This window comes from Nyctereutes procyonoides, unplaced genomic scaffold, assembly GCF_905146905.1.
Source record: "Nyctereutes procyonoides isolate TBG_1078 unplaced genomic scaffold, NYPRO_anot_genome, whole genome shotgun sequence".
Lineage (NCBI taxonomy): Eukaryota > Metazoa > Chordata > Mammalia > Carnivora > Canidae > Nyctereutes > Nyctereutes procyonoides.
In genome coordinates, this window is record NW_026575131.1 from 46,282,557 (window position 1) to 46,306,809 (window position 24,253).

A 24,253-nucleotide genomic window follows, 5' to 3' on the forward strand; every position below is an offset into this window, starting at 1 on the left:
GCCTGCCACAAGCCCAGCCAGCAGATGTGCTGCTCCATCACCTGTGCCCACTCACAGCAGATGCGGACAGGTCGGGGGCATGTGCTTATCCGAGTTCCACTGGGATGTCAGGTGGCACAGTTGGCAGGAAGGGGTATCAGAGATAGCTCTAGGAGCAGCAGTGAGATCTGGTCTGGTCAGGGTCTGAGGAAAAGAGGGGCTTGGGGTGGATGGGATAAACTGAACTTCCCAGCTGGAGACCCTATGTGCATGGGGCCCTGGAAACCAGGGTGCAAGGGGTTTCAGGGATTGGGGAATTGTCAAGGGGGTGGGAGTAGCTGCAGGGGTGAAATAGAAGAATTGGGTAGTGGGGGGCTGTGAGGAGGGCCCCGTGTGCTTTAACAAATACTCTGGAGGTTACCTGTGGGCCCTGGGGCTGTTAGGTGTACGTACCTACTTGTCCTCTCTACCCACCCACCCACCTGTGCATTTCTCTCCTGCTGGGATGACATGGCCCGATTTGCATTTGAGATGGGGTTGGGTAGGGGCAGGGGTGGAAGGTCCAGGCTGGAGGAGCCTGACAGGCAGCCAAAGCGGTCCCAACTGGAGTGGGGTTGGGCTCCAACCAAGCCACTGTGTGGGCAGCAGCACCCATGGGCCACGTGGGGGCGAGGAGGTCATTGCTGCCATTCTGACCCATGCCTGGAACTGCCCTTCACTGACCAGAAGTAGCAGCACACAGGCCAGTTACTCAGCCTAGAGATGGCACAGGAAGGGATCTGCAGCCAGTGCAAGGGTGAGGATGGGGCCTCATGAGCAGGAGGCCCAGGGGACCCTGGAGTCAGGAAAGACTTGATATCCCTGTGTGGGTAGAATGGTGTGTGTGTGATAGGGGACACCGCTCACGTGATATAAGCTGGTTGAGACAGAGGGTGGCTTGCCTGCTCTGTTGGCTGGCTTGCCCCTCACAGGCCAGAGAACCCTGGCTCCTGAGGGTGGAGGAAAGCAGAGGTCTCGTGAGAGACTTGGGTCCCCTGGGAGCTGTGCCGTGGAACCCAAAGGGTTGGGGGCCTCACCAAGGCTCTCAGTACTTGAGCATTGGCTGAATGGACATCCGTTGCCTCCATTTTAATGATTATTTTTGCCTCTCTTTCATGTCCTCTTTTACAGCCCCCAACTTCTGGTCCTTTCACCTCCTCCTTTGGAGGGGCAGGATTCTCAGATGACCCCTTTAAAAGTAAACAGGACACTCCCGCTCTGCCTCCGAAGAAACCTGCTCCTCCACGGCCTAAACCGCCCAGCGGTCAGTACGCTTTCTTCTCTCACAGCCACCTGCCCACCGTCCAAGGACGGCATGGGGAGGGGAACAAGGGGCATCTCTATTTACCAGCCCAGAGTGGAGCAGATGCTGGGGGACCCGCACTTGGAGCAAGAGAGTCTCCCTACTGCTTAGTGGCCTGGGTCCTCACACAGTGCGTGCCTGGGGCACGCCTGCGATCCCACCCACCCTCACCCTGTCCTGGGGCCCTTGGCTCTAGGCTCAGTGTAAGCCTTCATAGGGGGCCTCTAGAAAAGACTGGGCTCAGCCCTTGGGGCGGCAAGGTGTGTAATCAGGATCCAGTGGCCTTTCTGACCTTCCTCCACCCCGAGCTCTTTCCCAAGTTGGGTGAGGCCACCCCCTCAATCCGGTGCTTCCCTACTGGTTAAGGACTCAGAGTGCGGTTGGGAGTGGGGGTCTTCTTTGGCGGTCTGATGCAAGAGGAACCAGATGGCTCTGAGCTCCCTTCTGCTTGGCTCCTGCCCAGTATCTCTCCAGACAGCTCCAAGCAAGGGGCCACCTCTCCTGGCTGTGGCTGGTACTACCGATCTCTCTTGATCTTGGCCCTGGAGCTCCACTCTCGGGAGAGGGCCCAGGTATCCTCCTGAGGATGCTGAGGACTTTGAGCTTGTGCAGGGGCTGTGTCTTCTATGATGGCCATAGGCCAATAAGTCAGGTTGCCAGACTCAAAAGGAGAAAGCTATTGCTTCAAGTGGCAGTGATCCATTGCAATTTGCCAGCCCCACATCCCCAACCCCACCCCACCCCGACCCCGCTGTTCAATTTTTTCTTGGTGTCTTGGCTCCAGGCTGTCTCACCTATGCTGTCCCAGACTGGGGGTGGCCACAGGAGACCCACATGCTCTCTCAAAACCTTGGTCCTGCCTGAGCTAGCTCTGCCCTGCGCTTGACCTGGGGCTCCACTTGGTGGCCCCCATGAAACTCTCTAGTTACAGGTGGTCATTGGTCCCAGGGCCTCCAATCATCCTACATGAGATCTACCTGTTGAAGTCCTCTTTTTAGTAGAGATGAATGGAGGGGAAGTTATTCTTAAGAGGCTGCCTGCCCACAGTGCCCCCTTTGGTGATCCTAAGGGGACACCCCTGACAGTCTCCTAATGGCAGGGCATCGAGCTTCCATGCTCCTCCTGAAAGATGGGAGCCAAGGCATGCATACACATGCCTGCATACACACGTACAGACATGCATGGATTCCTGCTTGCGTGCATACGTGTGTGCACATGTGCTGATATACTGCTCATGTATGCAGATGTGTGTGTGCACATAGTTCCATGCACCATCACATGTACACATTCTCACAGTGCTTGCTTGCACACAGCATGTATACACACTCTCATGTGAATGTACATGTGCACACCTGCACACACAGGGCCATGCAGTATTTGTCAGTCCTCAAGGAGATACTCCATGTGCTCGCTAGCAGGTGCAGAGCTTCATGCGTAGGGTTTCTTGGAAATTCTTATTTCAGCCGCCTCCCCTTCCTTGTACAGTGCTGGGTCTGCTTTTGAACTTACCCTTCACTGTCCCCTCTCCCTTGTATTACTCTCTGCAAGCCTCCCCACCTCATTTTGGCTTTTGTTTTTAATGTATCACGCATGGACTTAGAGAGCAGAGAAGCCATCCCCGTCTTGGGAGGTTTGGGCCTGAACCCTGGAGAGTTTCAGGCTGCTTTGCTCTTGGCTCTGGGTCACTGCACCCTTGCTCTATCATGGCTGGTGAGGTGCCATGTGCCCCCAATATCCTGTTCACATCCATGGACTCTTAGGAAACACTTGTGGAACTGTTCCATAGCCAGGTCCTAGCAAGACCCACAAGATAGGACAGATACTATGATGCTCTTTTCTCAGAAGAGGAAAGGGAAGTGAGAGAGGTCACATGGGCCACCCGCTATCACATAGCAAAGTGCAGCAGGGCCAGCCCTGGACTCAGTGACCTGCTCCACCTGGACCTCTCCACCCCCATCTTTTGTAATGAGAATCAAACCATGAGGTTCAGAGTTCTCACAAATTCTAGAGAATGGTTGATGCATGTGCAGTGTTTATTCTATAAGTGGCCAGGACATACCTGCGTGGAGGTCTAAATGTCTCTCATCTGATTCTCTTACCTAGAAGCAATGGCTGATCAGAAAAACTCTGCGCTGTACACACTGCTGGGTGGTAGGTACAGACCGTGTGGTGATTATCGTTTGACCAGCTTCCAGTGGTGGCTCTGCTGTGATTTCATACTAACCTCTAACAACATGGAAATTGCTGCCCATGCAGATGCACCCCATGCGTGTTGACCTTTTAATAAGTTGCATTTGGGGGAAGCGTTTGGTTCTTTCGGGGGTGCAAAGGAAGGTGTCTGCCCCACACTGCTCCTCTGATGGAATCAAGACCCAGTGACGCACACTGCCCTCTCCATCCTTGTCCATGGTGCACAGAGCAAGGCTGCTGACTCCCCGGAGCAGCCCAGGAGTTAGCTGGTTATTAGCAGGACAGGGCAGCAGTGCTGGAGGAAGTCCTGCTCTAAGCAGCCTTTATGAAAACACAAGGCACAACTCTTATTTTCTTGGCTGTTTATGATAGGAAGCAGCCAGGCTGATGGCCAAGTTGTGTTGTTTTGTTGTTTTTGTTTTTTTAAGAAAACAAAGTCCAACAGTTTGACAGGGAATAGATTGTGCTCCTTTGCTCTTCTCACTAACCTGGCCTCCTCCCTCACGGAGAGGCCATGTGGCCAGCATGCTGTAGTGGCTGTTGCCACCTGAAATGCCATATGATCACACTCAGGGGCCTTCCTGGCATGTGGAGGGAGCTGCAGCCCTAGCATGGCAGAGTGGGGACAAGGTGAAGTGGGTACCCTGCTCGGGGGGCCCTGCAGCCCTCTTGATGGAGCCTTGATCCTGTGGCGATCTCAAATGGACAGACCAGACTTCCTGGAGAAAATGGTTTTTTTCCGCAGACCAAACACAGCTTCAAACCTGCACTCAGAGAAACCAAGGTGAAAGGACAGCTCTTCCGTAGTCTTTAGAATGCTGTCAGGCCTCTGTGCCTGGAGGTCACTCCGATATGTGAGGCCACTAGGATCTAGGAAGGTTACTTGATCAGGTTCAGTCCATGTTTCTGGATGTTGGAGCCAGGGCCTGGGTTTATGTTCTGACTCTGCCACCATCTCCTTGGGGGGCTGTAGGCAAGCGTCTCAACCTCACCAAGCCTTGGTTTCCTTCACGGAACGTAGGACCAGCTCTGGCCTAGCAGGTGACCGTTGGGGTAAAGTGCCTTTCACAGTGATTACCTGTGATGTGATGTGTGTGACATGTATCCTCATCCTGTCCCTACGGTACCGGGACCAGGACACAGGTCCTTCATCCATAAAAGCCCCTTTCCCAGGGGCAGACAGGCTAGGGCTGAGGCAGCCATATGCACACAGGGTGTTACCAGGGGACTCTTTTTCCCCACGAGATTGCAGTTTGGCAGAAATCTTTGCAGTTGAAAAAGTCAGAGCAGGGGTACTTGAACTTCAAAGAGGGCTCCAGGGTCCTTCCTCTCTGGCGAAGCTCAGCCATAGTCACTTGTCCAGGACCAAATGCACATTTGGGTCTGAGTCACGAGTGGCTTTGTTTTTTAGGTATCACCTTTTGTATTCTGTAGCCTGCAGTTTTCACATTCTGTGCAAGCTGTTTTTAAAAACTTGACCAAGGTTTACATGACAAGCGATAAAGTCACGTAAGTGTCAGCCTGTTCAGTCATAGTGGGGCCCCCCACCCGACCTGGGGGCCTCACGGAGGTTCCCTGTGGAAGGAGTCCTGGCATCCTGCATGTGTGACTAGAGCAGCCCACTGCTGGCTGTCTGCTTTCAGTCCTAAACATGGAGTTCTTGGCTTGACCCAAGCTAGAAGGCGTACCCTCGGGCCATCGAGAACCACCCATGGGGGGCACACCCGAAGCTCTAGTGTCCGCACTGAGTTCTATGCGCTTGGAGCTCTTTTCTAGAAAGGTCTATCAAGGTACTGGGTAACTAGCAGGTGCCTGTTTGGGGGAGAGAGAATTGGTTTCTTCCAGGCAGATGCAAAACAGGCCCCACTCGCAGCCTCCGAAACCTGTCAGTTAAAGCGGGCACTGGTACACCTCCCCCAGGTAAACAGTGGTGTATTTTCTGCAACGGATCAGAGACTGAGATCAGTCAGAACTCACCGCTGAAGAGTTTCTAGGTAAAAGTTGTTGATTTGCAAAGGGAGAAACAGATTTTTTTTAAGGGCAGGAAATGGCTGTGTGGGTGTCAGTGATTGGGCCTCCGCACCCCAGCGACAGATAGCGGGATCCTGCGCCCGGCCCCACCCTTGCCACTTCCTGCAAGTGCAGCCCTGCGTTCGGTCCCTGCAGCGCCCGGGTGACACCAGCTCGCGGGCCCTCACCGCTAACCATCCAGTCACCTTTAACCTCTCCGCAATTTATTACCCTTTTATTACTGCTAATGACCTTTTCACCTCCAGAATAAAGCTGTGCACATGCCTGGGGTGTCTTTTTTTGCCCCTCTGCTCCCTCCCCTCAATTCTTCCAACGAACACAGGAAAGCAAGATAGCATTTAATCTGTGTCCTGTTTGAGTCAAATGATTTTCAAAAAAAAAAAAAAAAGTGCTGTCTACCCTAGAACGTGAGTCCCCTCCCACACCTGTGTGTGCAGATGCCACACAGGGCAATTGTGGCTTCTTACTTCATGCGGTTTTCTGGCCACCGCCCACCCGCAGGCCACCCCACTTGCCCATGGGTCACCCTGTCCGTCCTGGGGGAGCTGCCCCATGGGACTCGGGCTAGGAGGGAAGCCTGCATTCCTCTGCAGCGCCAACCCATGTTCACACTCGGCCCTTGGCGTGTGCCGCAGGGCCAGGCTTGGGGGGAGCCCAGGGTGGCCATCCTTCGCCCATACGGGTCCGACCTCTTGTTTGCTCAAGATCCACTTTTAAAATGGCTTCTCCAGTTGAGCCGTGCGGTTAGCACCTCAGCCTTGAACTTAACTACTTTAATTCCGTTCCCACGATGCTTTCAAAGAGATAATTCGGTGGGTACTTGTAAAGTTCTAGAATGGGACGAGAGTGGTTCACTGCCATCACAAGAAGCCTGGAAAATCCCAGCACTTGCGGACCAGCCGGGGTCAGGGAGCCCTCCTTGCCTGCACACCACCCCTGCCAGCTGGGGTGGGGGGGTCTGTGTCAGGCCTGGGGGTGATGCCCTGGTAGCGCGAGCTCGCCGCCAGCCCTGCTTCCAGCAGAGAGAGAAACACCCTCTTCCTCCCAGCCTCTTCCTGGTGAGATGCCTGGAGACAGACTATTCTTTGGGGAACATTTCTGCTCTGCAAAGTCGGCTTTGTTTGAAAATAGAAACATTTGCCTATTTTAGCACACGCCCACCCTCCTGCACCCAGGAGGGAAGATTGAGTAGGAGTTCAGTGACACAGTTGTCACCCCTTGTTCAGTGGTTTAGGGTCTTGGAGCAGAGGAATCAGAGGCTCAGCCAGCCAGGCTCCCAGGGGGCTGTGGGGCCTCAAGGTGGGGGACAGACTCAGAGCTCCCGGGCCTCCCCCATCCTGCATCTCTGACTGTGTGAACAGATAGGAGCCACCGCCCTACCGCCGCCCCGGCCCCTCCCTAGCCACCTTGAGGGCCTCTTGTACCTGCCACCAGATCCCCCCTAACCCCTCAGTTCCATCTGTAGCAATGTGAGGGAGCTGAGGAAGATGTGCCCAGTGTGGCCCCTCTTCCCTTTCTCAGATTCAGGAGACCCAGTCAGCCTCTCTTTGCCTGCCATTGTCAGCTGAAAAACAGCACAAGCCCATGCATGGGATTGATGTGTGGGATGCAGGGGAATCTGTACAGAGAGCAAGAGTAGGGGGGCCCCCGATCTGCTAAAGACTCTCCTGACGGCTTCCAAGCCACCCTGACAATGAGAGGGAGCTCCTGGTTGGCTCTGCAGATCCAATGCATGCACACCTTTTAATTGTCTTTCAGACCCGCTGCGTGAGACTGGTGATTTTGTGAACTGTGGATTCGATACCTTTGTGCCTGTGCAGAGGTAGCGCTTTGACAGCTTTGGAGCTCCTCTGCAGGGGGGTAGCAAAGGCTGGGCCGTCTTGGTCCTGTGGCGCAGACCCAGGACTCCCCCCGCATCTGGCTGCTGTGTGGCTGTGTGTCTCCCTGTCCTCCAGGGCGCCCTGAGCCCCCGGGATGGAGACGGGGTTGGCACGCAGGGCTGCTCCGGCAGTGTGTGTCGAAGGCAAAAAAAAAAAAAAAAAAAATCAAAGAACAAATGTGATTTTTTGAAAAAGCAGAACTGTGAGACCTGCAGTCGGTATTGTTTTTGTTGTAAAGACAAATTTGGGATTTGTAAATGCATTTGTAAATCATGAACTCCCCTCCCTGTTTTTGCTCAGAACTAAAGGAAGCTTTTGTTGAAACTTCTCGTAAACTGTGTCGCACTCCCAGTGATACTTGTCTTTTGAGGACCCCAAAAGCATGGCCACTTTTCTTCCTCCCTCTTTTCTCTGCTCTCTTGTGGTGGGCTGACCCCGCATCCATGGGGCTCCGCACCAAGTTCGCTTCCATGACCTTTGACCACCTCCAACACCACATAGGCTGAAAAACATATTGGTCGTGGAGATGCCTGGTGGGTAATAGTAAATATTTGTTCAGCTTTTCTCAACAATTCGGTACCAAACCTCATCCTGTTCCCTTCAATGCATTAAGCAGATTTTCTTAAAATTCAGTAAATATTTTTAGTGGAAAATCTCAACGCTGTGATGGTGGGGACCTCAGATTTTATCTGCCAGGGCTGTGCTACTTGGCACGGCTTTGATCTGCCGGGTTTGCCTTCCCTCGCATGTGCATCAGCGAGAGCGAGCAGGGCTGGTGTCTGCAGGACTCCTCGCTTGCAAGCTGTTAACATGGTCCCAGGTGTCCTGTTTTGAGAAGTTAGCTTCCCTCACTCATCTTCTATGTCCCACCGTAGGCAGGAGCCAGAGGGAAACACAGATATATGTTGGCAAAAAAAAAGGTCTCTTTCCATAAAAGATGCCCCAGTGATTATGAATTTGAAAGGTGGTGCTCTGGACAGCCTGCTTTCTCTCTTTCTCCCCATGTCCCCCCACCCCCTAGTTAAGCTTTCCTGCCAAGGGCTGGGGGCAGCGGGGACAGCGGGTGGGAAGGGAGAAGCTAAGGAAACAGGGTGTGTCCCCTCCGCAGCCGCGGTTCTCCCGTGCAGTGTGACAGAAGCCTGGCAGTTGTGTGAGGGTCCATGCTGTGGAGGATGAGTGGCAGTTGCGTGGGTGTCCCCTGTCGTAGAGGGCCAGTGACAGCTGCGTAGGTGTCCCATGTCGGGATAAATGGCAGTTGTGCAAACGTCCTGTGTTGTGTAGGGTAATAGCTAAGGTGGGGCAGCTGTCCTGACCACAAGCCCTTTGTTTTTTATTTTTTTGTTGTGTTTTGTTGTTTTCGTATTTATCTCTCATCTACAGAAATGTAGTTGCATTTTCCAACTATGGCCCTGAATTTTATAAATAGAACCCAGCAAGTGTCCAGTTGGGATGAAAACAAACTCACGGTTAGATGTGTATTTTCGATATCTTTACCCATCAGATTTATTGAGACCCTAAGTCACCCAAAACCTCTTTGTCTCCTAATAAGTTAAAGACTTACGAACAAGGGGATCTACCTTCTTTCAGAGTTTTGAGCGTTTGCAGTTTTTCAAATGTGCATTCCATCATTTTTTTCCCAACGAGCAGACCAGGCTCTTGGGGACCATTCCCGGACAGCGGTTTCCTGAAAAGCATGTTGGGAAAGGCGCAGTGAGAGGGAGCTCTGCTGCCAGAGACTCACTCGGGAGCACCTGCTCAGGAGCACCTGCCTGGGGCCCGGCTGCTTCCCCGACCCAGGGTGCCTGCAGTATGGGGGCTTGGGGACACGCATGGCCTTGAAAAGTTAAATAGGAGAATTAAAGAAATTTTTTGCCAGGGTGGAGTCGGCCACCGAGTTTTTTTTTTTTTTTTTTTTTTAACAGCACACGCTGTGGTAAACCATCGGGTTCATATTGTTTTTGCTAAAGGCAGTCCTGTGTGCGGTTTCGGTGCACCGCTTGGGTAACTGTTGAAACTGCTGCGGTTTGAAATAAGCCCTATTTTGCCTTTTCTTCAATCTTGCATTCCTCTCCCCTATTAATGAGGAAGACTCTGAATATTGGGGAGTCACTTTGGGGGGCAGGCAGCAGCTTCCAGCCCCTAGGGGGTCATCACTCTGTTGGTCCTCACTCCCCACCTTCCCACTGCTGAGGGATCAAGTGGCACCCCAGCCCCGCGTGGACATCTAGGAATGGTGGTGCCACGCCTACCACGTGGCTTGTGCGTCGGGAATCACCCCCAGGAGCTCTTACAGCAATTTTTAAAAACTGATTATCGCTGCCTCCTCTGAAATGTGCCACAGTTAACATCTTTCCTATTCATGGTACCTGGAGCCGCAGAAAGCCTTAAAATGACAGTTCGCTCAGGGGCACAGAGGCAGCTGAAAATGACTTTGTCACGTTTAAGATAACCTATACCCAGAAAATCGGAAAAACGAGTAAGGCGTTAGCAGAAGTGGTTACGTAAAAGCAGGAACTACACCCAGAATGTTTTAAAAGTGCAGCTGCTAAAAATAAATGGGGGTGCAGAGTAGGAAGTTTGGACTGAGGGCAGTCAGGGTGTGCGTTTCTTGGCAGAAAGCCTCTGGTCACTAGCACAATGTCAAGCCAAGCCATGGATGCCATCGATTTTGCACGTGTCACGTCCAGTAATTCAGCCTCTGTGCCAAAGCACAAAAACAGACAACCGAGAAAAAAAACGTTCTGTTTCTTTTTTTCCCCTCTGAAATCAAGAGCAGTTGATGTGCCCTGGTTTCATATTAACACAGTCATGATTTCTAAATAACAACGGTTTCAGCAACGGAGCAAGACCAGGCCCCAGCAGTTTTGATGTGAACAGAGCTTTTCATCTCCCCGATCACCTCTTAGCTTGTCAGAAACCTCAGCTTGAAATCCTAGCAGGCTAGAATCTGAACCCCCCCCCCAAAGCAATTTAAAAACCACAACAAACCCAAACCAGGGTGGGGAGATGTTCCCAATTTAAAAGAAGGAAAGAGCACAGAAGTGGGTGATACCTTTGAACATTTGGACTGTTGCGCTCACCCTTGGGGTTGGGCTGGGGTCAGCTGGCCCCTTTATCCCTGCTCAGATATCTGCCCTTTGGACCAGACCCTACAAGAAATGCTCCAGGAAGTCAGGCAGTTGTCTACCTGGACTTACTGTAGAACCAGGAGCTGTGCCACGCCCTGAGATTTTCAGCCCGTCCCCAGAAACTACTTTTTCCTGTATCAGAAGTTTGCTATTTGGTCTGTTGTCATTTTAGTTTTTTATTTAAAAAAAAAAAAATCAACCCAAGACTACATCAGTGAATAATATTGCTCTTTCTTGCAAAGGAAGGAAGCCAGATGCCTTATTTCCTAGCTCACCAGAGGGGTTCCCTGAAAGGGCCTCATGTCCCATGGGACAGTCCTATGGCTCTTGTATGGCAGCACCTGGCCCAGTAGGAACCCCCCCATCCCTACTGAGGACAGGGATTGGCATTTACTTGTATCAGTGGTTGCTGAGCCCCACCTATGAGGAACTGACCCTCACATGTGGAGGTCAGACCAAGAAAGTCCAGTGTCATGGGAAGCAGACAAGGCATGGGGAGCCCTGCAGGGGAGGAATGAGCCCTGGGGGATGTCTGCCAGGGTAAGGGCGAGGCTGCGTGCCAAGGCAGGGAGAGACAGGCTGGGCTGGATGGTACAGGTGGTCAGGCAGTGGAAGTAGCTACAGGAAGGAGGCTGGGGGTGGCCAGGCCATGAGGACCATGCATGCTTAGGTTGGCATCCCTTCCTCATGCAACCTGATCCTGTGTCCCCAGCCCTCAGGACACCGTCCCCCTATGGCACCCCTGCCTATGGCCTTGAGGGTCCTTGCACATACCAGCTAAGTGTGCAGATGAAGGACAGTCTTCTGGGCCCTGAAAAGGCTGCGAGTGCCCTAGGAGGCCCCGGAGTGTCCTTCACTCAGGAATAAGCGTATCTACCTGCGATCAAGCCTTGGGTAGTGCAGCCACGGGTGTGGAAGGTGAGCTGGAGTCGGCCTCCTGGCAAACGCCACAGGGGACCTCTCCTGAGGCTGTGCATCTTCTCTTGGGGTGGCACCTGGTATGTGGCACTACTCCACAGTGGGGAAAGAGGGTACTGAGAGGTGTTTGAGGAGACGGGATGGGCAGGTGCCTGTGAAGCAGACCATGGGGAAGGTAACGTTTTCTGGAGGCTGCAGGTGCCACCATGCTGCACACAGAGCTTCTGAGTGACTCTGTCAGAGCTGCAATCCAGGGTCCTCTGTTTCCTTTGGGGTCCTCCCTGGGGCCAACAATATCCTTCAGTGTCCCAGAAGGGCCTGATCACCTGGCAGTAGCATGTGTTGTGCTCATCGCCTGGCAGGTGCCTGAGCTTAGCGCCTGCTCCATACCACCAGTATGCACGGGGTTCCTGCGAAAGACCAGGGAGTCACTATTTGTGCCCTTGCAGGCCTTACATTATCCGAGCTGCTCAGCTCTGCTGTTGTGGCATGAAAGCCGCCATAGAGTGCACACAAATGAGTTGGCCCAGCTTACTGGCGTTGGCATGCCTGTAAAACTTGAGTTACAACAGTGGGCAGCCGTGTCGTGGGTCGACCCCTCCTCTGGGTGACCACTCTGGCAGCCCCACAGGGTGGCCTTCCCCTGACCCTGTGTGAGTGAGCTCGAGCTGCCAGAGCAGGGCCACGGGCTGCGCAGCTTAAACAACAGAAGTGTGTCCTTATCTCGTGGCTCTGGAGGCTGGAGGGCCAAGATCAGGGCGTTAGCAGGGCTGCTCTCCTTAGCTGGTAGCTAGCCATCTTCCCTCTGTGTCTTCACATCCTCCTCTTTCTGTGCATGTCTGTGTCCTAGTCTCCTCTTCAAATGGAATCACCGGTCTTAGTGGACTGGCACCCACCCATAGGACCTCACTTAGACTCAACTACCGTATCAAAGACCCCATCTCCAAACAGTTTCATTCTGAGGTGCTAGGAGTAAAGACAACGTTAGGAATTTGTGCAGTTCAAAGATGCAGTTCAACCCATCACAACCCCTGAGTCTGGGAACAAGGTGGGGGTGGGTGCTGCTGTGCTGTTCCCCGTCTTCTAGGGGTAAATGTGGCCTGCCCCGGGACTAGGCTGGAAGAGATGAACAGGGGGACAGGAGTGCACAGGGGCTTCCTCAAGAGGGCAGTAGTTGGGAGTGCATCCTGGGCAGAGGGACCAGCCAGATAAAAGCCCTGAGTTGGGGGAGTTCCCAGGAAAGGAGGTGCCACTTAGGCCCTGGAGGGCTGGTGGAAGAGGAGTTTGGGAAGAGTTTGGCATGGGTTGTGGAGCTTTTGGGAATCACCACGAGATGGGCGGAAACATGGGCCCAAGGCAGGGTGTGGTGGGGGGCGGGGGGCAGAGGAGCTTGCACTGTGGACAGCAGGGCCCCAGCCTCACAGAGCTTACATTCTGTTGAGAGTAGAAATACACATGTGACGTAAGGACAGAATGTCACGATGGCTGCAGAGCAGTAGACAGGGAAGCATCTCAGCCAGAAGGGGAGAGGGGCAGCCTCCTAGTGTTTGGTATCCACAAGGGGAAGGGCCTCCCAAGCCTGGGAGCAACAGATGCAAAGGCCTGAGCTAGGCAGAGCAAGAGGTGGCCGTGGTGGTAGGGCAAGTGGCAGGTGGATGAGGCTGGTGGGTGGATATTTCTAGGGCAACCTCAAGCCTTTGGGAGATCCATGCAGCATGAGGATCAGCTCTATGTTAGAAGACCACTTTGCTGGGTGGGGATGGCCTTCCAGGCAGGAAGCCGAGAAGAGGAGCAGCCATTGGTCAGCCTAACTGACCTATTGGCTCATCCCTCAGGCCAGGGAGTAGGCTGGCTGTGCATAGTGGCCATGGGGGAGGCAGGTCTTCAGGGCCAGTGGGACAAGCCAGGGAAGCTGTGGCAGGCACCCAGAGCACCCTGCTCTCTGTAGCCCGGGGGGCACTGGGATCCAGAACGGGGAGGAGGTGGGAGAGTGAATGTCAGGGAGGAGCATTTGGTGCTGGAGAGAGCTTGAAGATCTGGGCTCTGTCATGGATAGAGGAGGAGATACCACTGGTAAAGACTCGACTGTACAGAAAGTGGGGGTGGCACCCCCAGGCCTTCGCTTTGACAAGTCATTTGCTGTGGGAGAGAGAAGTCCTAATTCCTGTTGCATGGTGTCAGTGTGGCCCACCTAGGCGCTTTAGCAAAGGCTTTCTGTCAGGGACCCTTCTAGCTCACAGGGCCCACCCACTATGCCTATGATTCAGCTGGAGGCCACGGGGAGAGACAGACCTATGCTTCAGCCTCCCCTTCTCCCTTTCCCCCGCCCCCTGCCTTGGTCCACGCGAGTCCTACTGGCACTGCCTGGGGCCAGCAGGGTGACCGAGAAGGTACAAGGTGCCAGAGCAGCCTCAGAGTGGGGCACAGGTCATGCTGCTCCGAAGAGCGCTGTGCATCAGACCCCTGCCTCTTCCTTCCCACTTCACACATAGGAAACTGAGGCCATCTAGGGCCGAGGTGCTTGTCCTGGTTGAGGTCTTGGAGTTGAAAGAAGCAGAGGCAGGCTGTGGCTCCAGAGCTTCTAGGAAGACACCTTGGAGCCTTTGGAAATGTGGCATCAGAGAGCATGGTTTTAAGAGCTGGGCATGGAGATTGAGCCAGGTGGTCTCTCTAGCTGGCAGGTCATGTGGCAGAGGCTGGCTGGGTGAGGAAGGCAGGTGTCCCAGGCTCAGGTACCCCTTGGGGCTGGGGGGATTTTCTGGATGTGCACCTAGATGTCCAAAGTCATATGTGGAATGTGGCCCATGGCTTTTGGGTTCTTTGTGCACATTAGTTTTGAAATTGTAAGAGTAACTATAAGCAGCTGGACTGACAAATTGGAGTCTCTAACCTGGGGCTTGGACTACATCCAATATCTCACTCTTGGTGCCCCAACCACCCTGGCCAGCCACTGGACAAATGAGTGGCTTCGGGCAGGAACCTGGCCTATGAAACTGGCAGATACTGGAAGCTCATCAAGTGTTGGCTAGGCAGACCTGGAGAGGCCCCTGGTTCCCAGTGGAATGTTCCGGCACATTGGCAGGACTTGTTAGGAGAAGCTACCTACCCTCAGGCCACTGCCCCAAGCATGGCCTCATGACCTTGGTTCCCTCTAATTCTGAGCCCGTCTATCCCACACGTGTCCGGCCGTCATCTGCATTGCTAGGACCCAGGCATCCTAGTGCCACCCTCTCAGCAAGAGCCCAGAAAGGCCCAAACCCTGCCTCCTGGAGCCACCTGCACCAAAAGGCAGAAGCAGGAGCTAAACACAGATCATAACCCTCAGGACAGCTGAGGCGGTTGTCTGGTGAGCTGCCTCTAGACCCTCACAACCAATGCTAACTCTTTCCCATATTGTGAAACTAATCACTCCTGTTAATTGTAAATACCTCTCCACCTACCCCCCCATTCCACCCACCCCCTGTTGTTGTTTTTTTTTGTTAGAAGCTTGCAGTGTGTTTTTCTGCTCAGCCATGACTTTTTTTTTTTTTAACTCATTGTGATAGTAAATGTGTTGCCTCACTAAAATGAGTCCCTTTGAAACATGCCTGTGTGTAAACTTGGTAAAGACAGTAAATTTTAGCTGAGCGGGGTGGGGAAGAGAGGGGGCTGTCTGAAGTGGTTTTCTTGTGTCGCCCACAACCCTGTTAAGCCTCCGAGATAAGGTGAGAGTGAAGCGAGATCCATCCAGGATGCCCCTGGGATCTGTTTCCCCAGCGAGCCACATCCTGGCCCTTTCCAAAGAGGGAGAGGGCATCCCTGCCAGCTCTCGCTGCCCTCCTCCTCAGTCAGGACTCTGTTCTGTCCGTGGTCAGTAACTTGTTTTTCTTTTTTTTCTTTTTTCTTTTTCTTTTTTTTTTTTTTCTCCTAAACTTTCCAGGTAAAAGTACACCTGTAAGCCAGCTTGGTTCTGCAGACTTTCCCGAGCCCCCCGATCCATTCCAGCCACTTGGGGCTGACAGCAGTGACCCGTTCCAAAATAAAAAGGGGTTTGGGGACCCGTTTAGTGGAAAAGATCCATTTGCTCCCTCCTCTTCAGCTAAACCTTCTAAAGCCTCTTCCTTGGGCTTTGCAGACTTCACCTCTGTAAGTTGAGTTCCCTCCGCGCCAACCCCCTCCACCCTCCGCTTTGCAGCTTCTTTGGGGTTCTTTTTTTGTCTCTTTGAAATGGCAAGCCTGGTTTATGTCTCCCGGTACCTCCATGCTCTCATTTGTGTTATTTATTCTGTACTGCTACTTTGTGTAAGAACAACAGTTTCTCAATAAAAAAAAAAAAAGAAAGAAAGAAAAGAAAAGAAAAGAGCTACAGTTTGGATACTCTGTGATAAGGGCATGTTCTCTTCCAGCAGGGTGGCTAGATGTACCTGTTTCCGCCCTCCCTGGTAGACTGTATCATTTCTGTGGCCCGGAGGCCGTTGTGTTGATGGATTTTTGGAAGCTGAGGGGTCAGACGCTTCTGAAGTACGCACACAAGATTGCAGAAGTCCCATTAGGGTCTCACTGTCCTCAAAAGGGTCTTTGGGCGAGAGCTGTGACGGTCCCACCCCAGGGCATTTTGAGCAGCAAGTGAGAATCGAAGGACCTTGGCAGGGCATGCAGAGGAAGAGCAATTTGATTTTTTAGAATGTATTTCAGTTCCCAGCTATGATGGAAAGAGATCCAGCCTGGAACAACTGCTCTGAAGCCCTTTTCCCTCTGCCAAACCAAAACCCTAACCCTCATGGAGCCATTTAACAAAGCAAAGTGCCTTTTCAGAAGCTAATCCTGGGACTTGGAAAGCCTGGCTGTTGTTTCTCGGTGTGCAAAACATTCTGGATTGTGAAACGCTGTCACTGGGGGGTGTTTTCGGTACACCTTCCTCGGTACCAAGAACCTTATTCTCAGAGAGCTTCAGATGTCATCTTCCCAGAATTGGTTTCACCGTCCGTTGTGCACTGTTTTTACATTCTAATTTGCAAAGTCCTTTGTTTCCTGGTTCGGTTCGGGGTGAGATGTATTGTTTAATAGATGCTCCAGCTCCTAGAATCTCTCTCTCTTAAAACCAGATCTGCCCTGGCAGGGCCCAGTGAGTGCCTGATGCACTTCAGATCCACCTCGCGTGCACAGCTATCCTGTGTCTTACTGCAGTCGCCCAAGACACTGCACATTCCCGGCTCTTGGCGACCTGTAAATATTTTACGACTGCAGTTAGCTCAATTTTGTTGACAGCCAGTGCACACCGGGATGTATCCAAATGGCGACGTTATTAATAAAAACCAAAAACAAAACCCGCTTTATCTACAGTTTCTTGAATAGTACTGCATTTGTGTTTTGGTGGAAAAAAAATTTAAATGCCAATGAGAGAAAGAGAGCTATTCACGCATGATTCAGGTACTCTGTTTTGGGTAGGGACGAGGGGTAAGTAGATGTGATTGGTAATTTGGAGAAATAACTATTCTCTTTCTGAAATGCAGGATTCTGTTTGTGTTTCCCCCCAACCCTCACCCTGATGGCTGGTTGGGGGAGAATATTAAAAAAAAAAAATCCTAGGTTTTAAGCTATCATTTGGCCCACTATTTCTGGTCATTCCAGAAACATTCTCAATATTGAATCCTTGTTTCCTAGTGGTGGGTCAGATTCTGCCTTGTTGGTACCCCTGCTGTTCTTTGTTTAAAATCACCTTTCCTGCTTCGTATGCCCCAGTTTTCCCAGAGGAAATACCCAACAATGAGATTTGACCCCTCTGATAGGATGGAGTGTGGGATAGGCAGGGCACCTAACTGGTTTGATTTTGTCCCCTTCAGTCATACCATAGTTCAAAAATGGTCAACTTGTCCCACCTCAGGGCACTTGGGATGTCTTTGCATTTTTGTGACATCCGGGGATGCAGTCCATTGGCCAGTGGGCTCTGGTTTGCTAGACCTTGGAGGTTTGTGCTAACTCAGAAAAGGCCAGAGTTGGTCCCTCCGGGTTGTGTGTTTCCTCAAGTAAACGCTGAGAGGTCCCTTGCTGCCCAGTAGACTGGCACCATGACTCTTTCAGTGTGAATGTTCTAAGAGAGCCCCCAAGACATGTTGTTACCCATGCATAAGCAACGTGGTCCACATTGGAGTCCAGGGAAGCTGATGTCACACACGTGTGCAGTCCCCCCGTTGGCGCCCTGGTCCTGCCATTCTGGAAGCCTCTAATTTATGAGCCCTGAGTTTCCATCAATGGGTTACTTGTGCTTGTAGCTAGTCACAGGAAACGTCTCCAAGATTTCTTAAAAAACAAGACTTTCTGTCTCAGGCAAATGTGTTTATTAGGAAGTAGCTTTTATAGGTTAGCAAAACGACTTTTTTCCGGAAGTTTGTGTTAAGAGCAGAGCAAATCTCAGATGGGATGTGCTATGCTGTGCACCATTGGACAAGTTGGATGCGATTCTCACAGCAGCATAAGTGAGCCAACAGGAGGTGCCGTCGGATGCCTCAGGCCCCAGTGAGGAATGGCCCCGGGTGCCTTCGTGTGCAGAGTCTTCTGAATCCTGGATTTCTGCTGAGAGGCTGCTAAAGGAAAACCATGTAGCATCCTCCCCAAACACGGGAGATGCTGTGGCAGGGCGGCATTCTGTGCCCAGCTGTCTCAGCTCCAGGAAGGCGCCGGGGTGAAGCAGGAGTCACCTGCCGTTCACGGAGTGGCAGCTGTACCCACAGGCGCCCCAGGTTCTGGCCATCACGATGCATGCAGGTTGGAGAATCCGAGTGGCCTAGTCAAGGGGTCTCCACTGGGGCCGAGAGAGGCCTTTGTGCTGATTGGAGGCCCAGAGGGAGCTACAAGCAACCCTCTCCCTCCAGGTCGTCTCACGGACACCACGGTCCAGCCTGCTTCTCCAGCACGCACAAACAGCGCATGCTCTGTGCAAGTCTCCAGACAGGATCCAGAAGCCGGCCCCAATCCAGTCTGCTCTGAAGGCATCTGGAATGTTCCTGTCAGCACATTTCATTTGAAAATGGGGACCCCTTGAGCAGGAGGCTCTGCAGTGACATCCTGAGACTCTGGGGCTGGGCAGGAATCATAGTGTGGCCACATGGTCTCCACTGATACTTGACCCCTCCTGGCCTGGCATCCAGGCTGTGGCGGGATCACCCTGGGCATTACTTGTCAGCCCCCACCCTCCCCAACTGGGCTGACGAGGGCGAGGTCCCTGTCAGCCATGCTGTCCTCTCCCGCTGCTGTCAGCAGCACCAGGGAGCTGTTTCTGCCAGTATTTGTGGGTTTTTTTTCCTTGTTTTTCTCCTGATGAGCTGTTGGAAAAACCCCAGGGAGTGTGAGGGTGGAGGCTTGCTGTGATGGGCGGTGGCAACAGGAGGGGTGAGGGCTGCATTCCATGGAGTCCTACCTGGAGACCCATCAGCCCCAGAATGCTTCCTGGCTAGTTTCTCTAAGAAACTGGAACTCAGGCTTTCTTCCTGGGGACAGCTCATCACGCTGACCCCACACCTGTCCCCACCTGACCCCCAAGGCCATGTGGAGGAGGCCTCCTCTCCTGCCTCATCTCCTTCTCCCGGCCTCATGTGGTCCAGATCAGGCTCCCTTCACCGCACCCCTCCACCCACCTGCGCACAAACCCCTGGCAGTCTGGTCCCTCCCACCCTGTGCTCCGTTTTGGCAGCACCAGGCTTGGGTGCTCGACGCCCCCCACCCACTGCTACACTCACAGAGGTGCCCTGTTGCCCCAACCCTGCAGCTGTAGCTGACTGCCCCCACCCCCTTCACCCAGACCCAGAAAGTCCAGCCTGCTGAGGGCCCAGGTTCTGCAGCCACTGCCCCCATCTCCCCAGGCCTCCGCGTCCCCACCTGCCAGAGGAGCTCACCTCCCAGGTTGTCACTCAGGCTCTCAGTACATGCGTGAAGAAGTAGTCCTGAATTTGTCATGCTTCCCTCCCCAGTGCTCCCAGTGGGGTCTATACAGGCCTCCGTGAAGCCTGTGTCGAATTGGTATTGTTTGTATGTCTGCTCCTAGGGGGTGCCTTTCAGAGGGCCGGCCTGCCTCTTTCTTTGGTGTCGCCTGGTGCTCCGCAGAGAGCTGGCCAAGCCGGTGCAGAGGAGAGAGATGCAAAGGGAGGCCGAGCCTGTGGACAGGCCGCAGCTTTGCTCAGGGGTGTGGGGCATGTGACTGGGGCTCGTGGGGGAACTAGAGACCCACACCAGGGGAAGAGCACATGAGGTCTAGCTTTGCTTTTTTTTTCCATAGAGCTAAGATACCTTGAATGGTTTGAAACCACCCATCTTGGTGTCAAAATGGTTTCCTCCCTTGTTTAAAAAAAAAAAATATATATATATATATATATATTTTAATTTATTTTATTTTATTTATTTATGATAGGCACACAGTGAGAGAGAGAGAGAGAGGCAGAGACATAGGCAGAGGGAGAAGCAGGCTCCATGCACCGGGAGCCCGACGTGGGATTCGATCCCGGGTCTCCACGATCGCGCCCTGGGCCAAAGGCAGGCGCTAAACCGCTGCGCCACCCAGGGATCCCATTTTTTTTTTTTTTAACTGAACCTTTTGGAAAAGGACCTCAAGAACTCCCAGATGGATCGGCAGCATTAATGCCAGGGCTTCTATAAATGTTGAAGTAGCTGGTGGCTCTTAGTGAGTCTGGTGCCCCCCGGGCCATGGCTGGGGTAAAGAGGCCACATTCAGGACCGTGTTGTCCGTGCACGTTTAAACGCAAAGTCGTGCGCTGCCAGAGCTCTCCAGTCGCAGCGCCTCCCACCCGCTGGTGTCATCGGCCTGCTGGAGGCTCGCTGTTCGAGCTCCTCGGTTCAGCTGACCTCTGCTCCACGGCCGCTCTCAGAGATGCCCCCACCGTGCCCGGAGAGGAGGCCAAGCGGAGCGGGGACCTGTCCCTCACCCTGTGAAGCCTCGGAGACTCGGACCCGGGACTCACGGGAACTCCCCGTGTCCCCAGACCGATGCCTAGCATTGCCTGCTTTGGTTTCCCGCAGGGGGCCGGGTGGCTGGTTTCTCTGAGGTCCGAGTGGTAGTTGGGGTCAGACTCAGCCCTGTTTCTCAGTGCATGCGACTGCGGGTCAGGACTGGGCCATGCGTGTCCCCTCCCGGCTCCCAACCAAGACCTGGGCTTCTGGCTTTGTCTGGCTTTCACGTGCACGCCAGGCAGCCCCACCCCGCCCAGTGCCCCCCAGCACTGCATTTCCCTGCACCCTGACAGCACGCGAGGGGCGTCCTCGGGCCCCGGCCCCCACCCCTGAGCGGCAGGTTGCAGCGCCCAGGCCAAGTAACCCAACCTCCATTTTCCTTTGCAGTTTGGCAATGAGGAGCAGCAGCTGGCGTGGGCCAAGCGGGAGAGCGAGAAGGCGGAGCAGGAGAGGCTGGCGCGGCTGCGGCGACAGGAGCAGGAGGACCTAGAGCTGGCCATCGCGCTCAGCAAGGCCGACATGCCCGCCGCCTAGGCCCCGGTCAGCGGCCACGAGCGCCGGGCGGGACGGCCACGGGGGCGGTTTCGCAAAAGGAGAAAACTCAAGTCTATCTATACACACATACACACGCACACACACGCTCACAGTGGTCCCCGTTCGCGTTGTGACATGTCACAGCCACTGTTACGTCAAGGACTCGCTGGTCGGAGGGCCTCGGGCTCTGGGGGCTCGCCTAGCAGAGAGGTCCGGAGAGGTGCCTGCAGACGCTCCTCTCCGCGGCGTCCCTGTGGAGTGACAGCACCGGGTCTTCTTCCTCCACCTGGAGCACAGGACAAGTAGAGGAAGCGCGGTGACTCCTTGCCTTTCATCTGCTCGTACCAGCGCCCAGCGCACCACCCCCATGCCTCCCCGACTTCCCTTCGGAGACAGACACCTGGGCGATGTATGCATTCGTTGTATAAAATTAAGTTTGAATGATTAATATAAAATATTTTAATACAAAACAATCTTTTTTTTTCCCCTTTCACTTAAATATTATTTTCCTTGCAGTAACCTTCACGTGTGGTGTCACAGAGGCGAACCAGCCCCACAGTGGGTGGAAAACCAGATGGAACATTCTTGCTTAAATCCTCAGTGTTTGAGCAGCTTCTAGGGCCACAGAGCCAATTTGGGAAGTTTGTAGGGGGCACCCCAGGATACAGAAGGTTTCTGAGATGGTTGGTAGTAACCTCACTGTCCCTAGAGCGGGTGGCCCTTGGTAAGGGCCCTGCAATTGGAAGAAAGATTCTTGCACAGTTCACTGAGGGCTGGTCTACATGGGGGGCGAGGCCACTAGGCAGTCCTCATACCACGAAACAAACCCATAGTCAGGGTTGGGAGGTGGGAGAGTTAGCCATTCGAACTCAGCTGAAATCCCCTAGAACATTCCTGAAGCTCGGACATAACTGGGGATGAGCTCAGGATTTGCCAAGGACATTGCAGATCTGCCCAGCTTTTCTTCTCACTGTCCCCAGGGAGATGAGACATCCCAGGTCAACTTCTCTCAGACAAAGATGATAAATCTTTTGAATCTGAGCAGCCTGGGCACAGCCTTCATCCTGAGAAATGTGGCAGAGAGCCTCTGACCCCCAAGGCTGCGCAGGCTCGGAAGGGGAGGAGCTGGGGACGCCAGGACGGCAGGCCCACAGTGTTCCCTGTCAGGATTAGCCTCTTTGGGAAATCTCAGGGGACATGGCCCCAGCCCCTCCTGGTGGGGTGGATGCTGAGACCCTTCTCTGTTCTGTGTCTCTGGGCCAAGGTCCCTGCCGGCTTCCCTTCCCCAGCCAAGGTGGAGCTGCTCACCCCCGCCCCCCTGCATGCTGCCTCTCTGCCGCCTGACTCCACGGGCTTTATCGGCTTTATCTCACCCGGGGAATCACCCTGAGACAGGTATTTACCAACTCATTCTTACATTTTAATAAACTTGACGTTTTAGACACAGTTTTAGATTTGCAGAAAAGTCACAAAGATAATACAAAGGGGTTCCCATAAACCCCGCATAACTTCCCCCGTGCTGAACACGTTAACATGGTATGTTTGTTAGAATTCATGAATCAATACTAAGAAATTACTATTAAGGTCACACTTTATTCCGTGTTTTTAAGTTTTTGTCCCAGGACCCCCACTGTGTAATATCTAGTTGTCCTGTCTCCTAGGCAGGAGACCTGCTTGTCTTTGCGGACCCACTTGTCTTTGCAGACCATGGCAGTGTGGAGGCGGCTGGGCAGGTGCCTCACAGTATGGCCCTCGGTTTGGCTTGTTTGAGGTTTTCCTCCTGCTGGGACTCGAGGTGACAGGTTGGGGCTGAGCACAGAGGTGAAGTGAGTCCCCATCACCAAACACCATGTCGCTGCGGATGTTAACCTTCATCTGAGACAGACGGGCTTTCCAAAAGGCAGCTTTTCAGAGCCAGGTATTCGGTGACCTAGACTCATCTCACGGTGAGGCTGAGAGGACACCGTGAATCGAGGTAGGGTAGGGGATGTGGAGATCACCCCAGGCAGTCTGGGTCCTTGGAAATTGCCCATTTCTGGACGGTTTTTGGACGAAAGGCCCCCAAGTTTCCCTGGTGCCCATGAGACGGCCTTGCTTCTCCGTCACCAGCAGTGATGTGGGCCTGTGGGCTCCCTGAGCTCTGATGTGCGCCTAATCCTCTCTGGAAGGGGGAGGAGCTTCCAGTATGTGCCTTGAGATGGTTCCTAAGGCTTCCTCCTGCTGAGGTGGGACCATCGTGTATCCCCTTGGGGAAGTCACTGTGTCACCGTCCCCAAGCTGGTCACGCCTCCACGTTTGAGTACAAGGTGAAAAGCTCACGGTTTTTGGGGTGATGCAACTTGCATCCTTCTGTTCTGACCTCAGAGCCACCTTACAGGTGAGGCGGGAGAGGTGAGAATGGATTTTCCTGATGGAAAAACAGGCTCAGTGTCTGTGCTCATTTGCTCAGAGCCCCGAAGCCCTGGAGAGGTGGTGGCTTGGTGTTCTGCTGGCCTTAGAAAAGATTTGTTTCATCTTGCCTGCTGCTTTTTTATGTATGCACTGCCACGTAGAAGAGGTACAGAGTCTCTTTATGTCTTAGAAATGGAGGGCCAGGCACTGAATTAGGAGTTCTTACCCAGAGGGGTGCAGTGGGCTTCAGGGAATCCTTGAACCCCAGAGAATACATTTGTGTATTTCTTCTTGTTTGTTTTGTGGGGGGTGTCCTTGAAGTTTTCATGCTGTCGGCAGCGGTTCTCAGACCACCACCACCACCACCACCCCAAAAACGTTACAAGTCAATTTTAAATCCTGTTTCCTTTTTCCCCAGCCTTATACACACACTCATGGATACTCACACACAAACACGCACACCTGCTTGCTGTGCAAATAACCGAGCCTCAAATATGCCGATACCATCCCCACTCCCACAGGCTCTCTCTGCCTCTTCCTTGGCAAGGAGCACACAATTTCCTGAAAAAAAAAAATAGAGTGTCCAGTATGAAAGCATTTATTATGAAAATCTCCCAGCATAATAGCAGCAAGGAGAGTACCGTGAATACCCTGTACACGCGTGGCCTGCTGTCACAGTCCGCCGCCTTCCCTCCCCCAGTCCCTTTGCAGACAGGCTGTAAAGGCTATTCTGTCCCCGTGTCACTTCATCCTTCCAGATTCAAGGACATGTCACTCAAAAAGGTGGGCATCTTCTCACACAGCTGCCAGGCCGCGATCACACCTACAACTAAGAGTCACGCCTTCCTTCCCTTTAGTCACATCCTGCACATGAGCGTCGACTTGATTTGGTGACATCACTGATGTACTGGCCGATGGCT

The 24,253-nt window shown here is 53.2% G+C and overlaps 1 protein-coding gene across 10 annotated transcripts in view; it reads left to right on the top strand.

Annotated features, from left to right (window-relative positions):
- The window catches only part of EPS15L1 (epidermal growth factor receptor pathway substrate 15 like 1), a 97,164-nt gene extending 75,547 nt beyond the window's left edge, over positions 1-21,617 (top strand). The window contains exons 22-26 of one of the 10 annotated variants that reach the window (XR_008666807.1): positions 1,150-1,282; positions 3,425-3,472; positions 15,388-15,593; positions 20,796-21,351; positions 21,459-21,617. Coding sequence is in view for 9 of the 10 variants with exons in the window: in XM_055342888.1 (XP_055198863.1) it covers positions 1,150-1,282; positions 3,425-3,472; positions 15,388-15,593; positions 20,796-20,942 (534 nt within the window). In the remaining variant the exon portion in view is untranslated. Of the gene's footprint in view, positions 1-1,149; positions 1,283-3,424; positions 3,473-15,387; positions 15,594-15,853; positions 19,629-20,795; positions 21,425-21,458 lie in introns of those variants that run through there. The other 9 variants (XM_055342888.1, XM_055342892.1, XM_055342891.1 and 6 more) reach the window with 9 other exon arrangements.
- Positions 21,618-24,253: the final 2,636 nt, after the last annotated feature.